Source organism: Montipora foliosa, unplaced genomic scaffold, assembly GCF_036669935.1.
Source record: "Montipora foliosa isolate CH-2021 unplaced genomic scaffold, ASM3666993v2 scaffold_448, whole genome shotgun sequence".
NCBI classification, from domain to species: domain Eukaryota; kingdom Metazoa; phylum Cnidaria; class Anthozoa; order Scleractinia; family Acroporidae; genus Montipora; species Montipora foliosa.
Window position 1 is genome coordinate 237,501 of NW_027179754.1, and position 7,500 is coordinate 245,000.

Here is a 7,500-nt window from a genome sequence, read left to right on the forward strand (position 1 = left end):
CGAAGTTCAGACTCATCCAACCCCGAATTTTTACCAGTTAGCAGTATCACAAAGGCAAACCATTACCTTTTAAAGCTGCTATTGTGAGGCCGGTAAATGAACAGTCCGTTCTGATTCTATCCGGTAGTTTTTTTTTTTTTTTTAATTAGTCCAATATGGGGCATGTGTATTAGGGCCGAATCGCACTAGAGCCAGTCATTTTGAATGTCCCGGGGCAAACTCCACAGGATTTGGCTTTTTTAGTCCGCTGACAATTTGTCTGTTGTCCACGCTCCATCGCACTAGCGTTTTGTTTACGTTGGACAAATCCGAAATGTTTACATTTCGTCAAACTTGTGACCTTTCCATTATCCAATACTTGGCGGGAAATCATATTTCATAACAACATGATCCCAGGACGTTTTCTGCTTTTTGTAGTTGCAGCATTTGTCCTACAATTTCAGATGCATGCTCAGCTGAGGATGATGCTGATAATTTTGTCTCTTGCTCAATTTCAACTAGAGGGGAGAGCTTTTCTGAGATTGTTCGAGAGTCGAAGGCGAAGACGACATCGGCGTGGACATCCATACTTTTGGGTTCTCCCTCGACCCGCCGATTCATGGTTTGATATTCATTATAATGACCCAAGAATCCCAGACGAATATTTCAGGAAACAGCTTCGAATGAGAAGAGCTACTTTCCGTTTGCTTTTGGATGTCCTTCGCCCATACATCACAAGACAAAACACTCGTTTTAGAAGGTGTATTGAGCCAGAAAAGGTATTGGCAATTGGGCTCATGCGCTTAGCTCATGGAGGAACATACGTTTCGATTGGGCCTGGTTTTTACGTTGGGACAACGACAGTAATCGAGGCCGTCGAAGACGTCGTTACAGGACTGGTTTCTATAAAACATGATTATATCAAATTCCCAGAAACTGAAGCTCAACTTGTTGAAACGAGGGAAACTTTCGAAGAGCTTTCTGATCTTCCAAATGTGGCTGGTGCAATTGATTGCACACATGTCACGATCAAAGCCCCTACTGACAGCAGAGTCGACTACTTCAGTCGATTCCAGCGCTACGATATAATCGTCCAAGCCGTGACTGATGGCAAGAAAAGATTCCTAGATGTAGCAGCTGGCTTTCCAGGATCCCTGCACGATGCACGCGTGTTACGGAACAGTCGTCTTTACAGACAATGCGAGAACCAATAATTATTGACTGGTCCTATTATGAATGTTCTCGGCCGAGAGATTGGTCCATATTTGGTGGCCGATAGCGCTTATTTTTTGGCTCCCTGGTTACAAAAAGTTTACCCTGAAGGAACGCTAGATCCCGACGAAATTGCATTTAATGAGAACTTTCCTCGGCCAGAGTTTCCGTGGAGTGCGCTTTTGGAATTCTGAAAAGTCGTTGGCGTATTTTGACAAAGCAAATCGAACGCGGGGTTAGTTCTGTGAGTGATACAGCTGTAGCATGTGCTGTTCTACACAATTTCTGCATTAATGCGGGCGATGAATGGGAATGGGATGATGGCGACGACGACGGAGGAAATGATAATGATGCAAATGTTTTGAGGGATGGCGACGATATCAGAGAACTACTAAAAGAGTACAATGCCATGTGATTTTATTTATCATTGATCTCTTAACAATAACATATTGTTTTGACCTATTTTCTTTTTGTTCGTGTTTTCTTGATCATATAAACTTTGTAAAAAAACTGGAACGAAAACTTGCAAACGCGCATCTAGAATATAGTATTGCTTTAAACAGCTACTTGATATTTAGGATGTAATAGACTATCAATATAGCAAACGATCCTCTCGCAGCTCTTTACAATAAATGTTCTATAAAAACAACAGAGTGTTCAATATAAACAGTGAAGCTGGCCTTGGCCAGCTTCATCTGGAGGCTTGCAACTACAACTTGATACATAAAAAGAGGTGGTCCAGACCGCAAGCTACTATCTCTTTGCAGTTTTAGAGTAATTGTTTAAAAAGCAGGATAAGTGAATAGGATAAACGAAAACTGTTGCCTTTAATTTTTTTCTATAGCCTTGGTCAGAGCAGCGAGGAAACCAGTCATGGCCTGAGTTTGCTCTCGTTGCATTTCTTGCATTTGCTCTACAGCATTTGCCAATCTATCACCCTGGCGCTCCACTCTCTCGGTAAATCTAGCAAAATCCTCAGAATCGTCGTTCTCCAGGCTTCTCTTGCGCCCTTTTCCCTTTCCTTTTCCCTTCTTCCTCTCGCTCCTGCTTTTGACTTTGATTCCCATTGCTTGAAGGGCTTCCTCTGCCTGATTCGAGGTATATCCCTCCTCCTCGTCACCAGCAGGCGAGTCAGGCAATGTCTCCTTGTTTTTCGCGACTGCATTTGCAGTTTCCCGCACGTGCTTCAGAGTAACAACATCCCTGCCTCCGAGCACGCGGTCAAAGTGCTTTTAAGTGCTTAATTTTTCTCTCGCACTGACTTGGAAGGCGCGCTAGGTTGAATTGCTCGTTTATTTTAGTGGCGATTTCACCCCACCCTTTCCTCGACTGTTGGCTCTCCAGCCTTGATATATTCGCCTCCCACAGATCCACGAGGTATTTCACCTGGTCCTCTGTCCATCGGTCTGTGCTGGCAATCTCGCATGTCGGAGTGCTAGTTCCACTAGCATTACTTCCCGACTGAGGACTGCTACTCCTCTGTCCTGGCGGAGAACTACTGGTAGTAGCATGGGGCATCGAGGTCGTGGAATTCCGATATGGATACGAATCATAAAAGTTTTGGAAGAAATAACCCGGAGTATAGCAAGATGGAAAGCTATTTGGCGGGCTGGTTTGGTCCGACATCTTGCAAACTGAAGAACGCGCGAAAATCAAAGGTCACGTTGTACTCATCATTTTTGACGTTTCAATTAAAAAGCAAACACCAGCTATTGTATTCTCTCTTGTTGGATCCATTTGTCCTGCCTCGGAGCAGGACATCGCAGCCTTTGAAGTTTGGCTGTCCTTCGGAATGTTTGGCAAACTCGAAAATAGGCGATCGCATTAGGACAAATGAAGCGTTGACAGATTTTTGACATAAAATAAACAATTTTTGATTTGTCTGGCTCTAGTGCGATTCGGCCCTAATGCATTGCTGTTTCGGACAAAAATAAAAGGTTGTTTCTGTGGCGAAATTCTGTTCGTAAGGAACTATAAAGCGCTTTAACGGTGACGGTCAGTTCGTCTTCCGTTTGAACAGTTCTACAAGCCCTGCATCTTGCTGCTGGCCCTCTTTTCTTTTTTGCCCTTTTTTTTTTCTTTCTGCGAGGATTATTTGAAAGAATTTCCTGTGTAATTTCATTTCTAGTTTTGTTGGTGCCCTCTTTGTACAACAGGTTTTGCGGAATAACAGAGTAGGAATTTCCAACAACCGACAAGTCCTCGTTAAACGAAAAAAAAAAAAAAGCTGCTGCAACAGATTACTGTTCTCTTGCAGTCGACATATGTTAAGTAATGTTTGTTTTTTTGTTTTTTCTGCGAGGGTCATTTGAAAGAATTTCCTGTATAATTCCATTTCCTCTTTGTACATCAGGTTTTGCGGAATAACGGAGTAGGAATTTCCAACAACAGACAAGGCCTCGTTATTAGTAAAAAAAAAAAAGAAAGCTGCTTCAACAGATTACTGTTCTCTAGCAGTCGACATATGTTAAGTAATGTCCATATTATATGTTTACATAATTCTTTCCAGAATTGTTCACGAAATCTGCACAGTCACAGTAATGACTTGTTATGATTAGAATTTTTTCTTAGATTCATTACGTATGTGATGTAGGATTTTTGGATGGCTGAGGAGGAGTCCGTGGATTTTCTTTTCAGGTTTTCCCTCTCTCGTTTTGTCTTTTGTAGTCTATCGATAAAGGTTTTACTACGAATTGCTTAATTAGTCGGTATCTACCTTCTAGTGGTGTGGCACCCTTTGTTGTTTGACTTGTACTAGCATTGTGGAGATTCTAGGGGTCTGGGATTCGTGGCGCATCTTGGTCTTGAGGGGCTGATGTATGGTCTTCGTCACAAAGATCCTCTGTGATCAGGTCCTTTCCAAGCAGTTTAGCCCGGTTGATCTGATCTCTTATGGCTTTGTTTTGTTTTTCTTGAAGAGATGGGCCCGTTGTGTATTTGCCCCTTCCTTGTGCCACTCATTATATTGTTATTGTTGCTGAAAACGTTGAAGTGGTGTACTTTTGTAAAACTAGACGCTTCATGAGCGTACACTGGGTTGCCTGTGGCACGTTAAGCCCGAGGGAGGGGGTTCGGCTAACCACAGGAGTTTGATCGTAAGGTCTGTCCAAAGGTAGAGATTTTGATCGTACGTGATATCTCACAGGGTAGCGATTTTGATCGTACGAAAGACATTTGAATTTTTTTGATGAAAATGTCAAAATCTCCACCCCACAGTTCAAACTCTTTTCGGAAGAACCTTGACCGTGAATATTGAAGCACAAGAGAGACAAGCTTTTTTTCAAATATTTCTTCACTGTCACATTTCCAAAAAAAAACTGTGCAGAGTTTAGTACAAAACAAGCTGCCAACTAACTCCGTGTCAAAAACACAACTAAATAAATTTCCCAGCAGTGCTCAGTATCAAACCCTTTACTGAAAAACCCTTTCCTTGAATAATGAAGCAAAAAAATGGGCAGCAAGCTTTCTTTTACATAATTTTTGACAAACAAGAATAAGTGAAATTTCCAATTGTTCCCGGAAGACTGTACAGAATTGTATACAAATAAATATAAATAGCCAGACAACAGGGATCACAGCCGCGACAACGTATAACGGACCCACAACAATTTATACCGGACCCGCGACACGCGCCAATTAGACTCTCTCCTCATAACGTTGCGGATCGCTCACCGTTTGTGCCAGGAAACCAGACTCGTGACAGATACTATGTTTGCTCACCTCTTGCGTCTGCCACAGATTTCTTGAAAGAGACTTGAAACACGCTAGTGCAACGCCAAACGCTCTTGGTCAATCGAACCCGTGGCTGTGGCACGAGTCACGAATGGATGTCTAATTTAAGAGTTCAAAATTCTGTACTATCAGAAACTCACAGCATGCACTATATCTTGACTAAGTTAATTTTGAAGATATGATTGACATTCAATCTCTTGCTGGTGGATAAAATTAATCCGTAGCAGTTTCCTTTAGACAAGCCGCCACTAAAAATATATTTCCTTGACAATGAATACGTTGATAACCAGGACAAAGGCAAACGATCTTTTTTTATCAGTGAGGATCAGCAATTCAATATATTTTCCTAGCAAGTTCACTGCCAGTTACGTGAAAATATGCTGAACGTCCCAGCCAGCTCGAATACTTCTTCCAGAGCGACTTTTTTGACAAGCGGTCCTGCTTGGTACTACTGTCATGCATGTCCAATACTCACTAAGTGAAACGACCCGAATGCACGATCTGTCGACCCGAAAAATGCATCTCATTAGATAAAATCGACGTACAGCTGTCCCCACGAATCGAACGATCCGTACGATTCGTGAATCGCTTTTACGAACCGTATCCATTCGAGTATTACATGTTATAGTGGCAGCATGTCGCTCATTTTTATGCGGAAACTACCCGAAGACACGATCTGTCAACCAGAAAAATGCATGTCATTAGATAATACCGTCGCACAGCTGTCCCCACGGATCGATCGATCCGTACGATTCGTGAAACCCTTTTACGACCCTTGTCGATTCGACTATTGCATGTTGTTGCTAATTTTTATGCCTGTCAATGTGTGTATGCGTCGCGGTGCAATTTGTGAATGAGCTGTTGTCCATAAACATGAACACACTGAACCGCATCTACCAAAACAAACGAGACAATGTGTGTATGCGTCGTTCTCAAAACCCATGCCGTCAAAGGTTTACAGAAACGCAAGGAAAGTGTGTATGGCTCGTTCTAAAAGCCTGTGCCGACGAACAAACAGGGGAAGTGTGCATAACACGTTGTGTAAAGGCTTTCTAAGAGCCGGTGCCAGAAAGAAATGGATGTGGTGACTTATGTGTATCTAAAATACATTTCCTAATTGCAAGTTACTTCTCAAATCATGATCCATTATGATTCCACAATTGCGGCACAAATATTCATTAATAAACTACCCACGATTCTTGCCCATAGAGCCTCTCAGAGTTCCCTTTTCAAGAACAGCGATTTCAATGGAAGAGTTACATTGCCGACAAGCGAAAGTGTGTATTCTTCGGAGCCTGCGCCGACAAACAAACAAGGGAAAGCGTGTATGCTTCGTTCTAAGAAGCCGTGCCGTCAAGCGAAAGAGTGTATACTTCGGAGCCTGCACTGACAAACAAAGAAGGGAAAGTGTGTATGCCTCGTTCTAAAAGCCTGTGCCGACGAACAAACAGGGGAAGTGTGATAAAACGTTGTAAAAGCTTTCTACTTTGAACAGCGCTAAAACTGAATTTATGCTAATTGGCTCCAGACAAAAATTTAGTAGTTTGTCAAACCCACTTAAGCTTTCGATTGATAATGTTGCGATTGAACACGTTTCCTCTATTAAATCGCTGGGAATATTTATTGATGAAAATCTACGGTGGTAAACGCACATTGATACATTTTCTAAAAACGTCGCTTCCGGGTAGGAGCAATAAAAAGAATTAGACCGTTTGTCCCACCACCCACTCTTCATTATATATACAATGCACTAATTCAATCTCATTTCGACTATTGCTATCCTGTCTGGGTAATTGTGTTAAAACGTTGTTTGACGGGCTACAGAAGCTTCAGAACCGTGCAGCTCGCGTCTTAACCTTTTCTAGCTATGATACTGATGCTAAGTGCAGTTACTTTGGGCTCTTTATTAAAAGCTCCCGGAGGGATTCCGCGTGGGTAAAGTTGCCTTAGGGTTGTGATTTTCTCGTGGCTTCAGATTGTATTTTTATGGATACGTACATGCTGACTTAAGGGCGTAGATAGCTTTTGCACATCTTGTGGGAATAGTTCCTGAAAACGCTGTCACAAATGAAGTTTTTTGGTCTCGAAATTTGCACATTTCCTCTTATGAAATTTGAATCTAGGGAAAAAAATTGTTAGCCCGGGAAGGGCTACGCCCCTGTAACCTATTTACAGGATACAGTAGTTGTTTTCATTGTCACTGTCATAAATTCCTTGCAAGTTGAAGTGTGGATAAACCGCACAACGTTACAAAAGGAATTTGTTTGGTCCTTTGATGATAAAATCGAAGGTACCAATAAGTTAAGATCAGTAACATAGAACAAGTTGCCTCTCCCAGTGTACAATTGCCTTTGCTCCCTACGATAGGTACTAGCATAAATACAATTTATTTTTATTTGCAACATGCTCAGGACTTTCAATATCACGTTTCGCTTACGACGCTGTCTGTTCCGGTCAACAGGAAATGTATTTTCTCGTCAACCCAATGATATATCACACAACTAGGATCACAACTCTCTGGATTAACCGCTAATAAATATACAATAATAACCCATTTCTTCCACACTTCCGCTTATC

At 42.0% G+C, this 7,500-nt stretch overlaps 1 protein-coding gene and 1 pseudogene across 1 annotated transcript in view; both read left to right on the plus strand.

The window, feature by feature from the left end:
- LOC137989237 (uncharacterized) overlaps positions 1 to 1,606 on the plus strand; it is a 2,381-nt pseudogene extending 775 nt beyond the window's left edge.
- A 1,094-nt stretch (positions 1,607 to 2,700) lies between these two features.
- Positions 2,701 to 7,500, plus strand: part of LOC137989238 (scavenger receptor cysteine-rich type 1 protein M130-like) — a 15,052-nt gene continuing 10,252 nt past the window's right edge. Inside the window, exon 1 of the mRNA XM_068835080.1 lies at positions 2,701 to 2,803. Within this exon, the coding sequence (XP_068691181.1) occupies positions 2,701 to 2,803 (103 nt within the window). The remainder of the gene's footprint in view (positions 2,804 to 7,500) is intronic.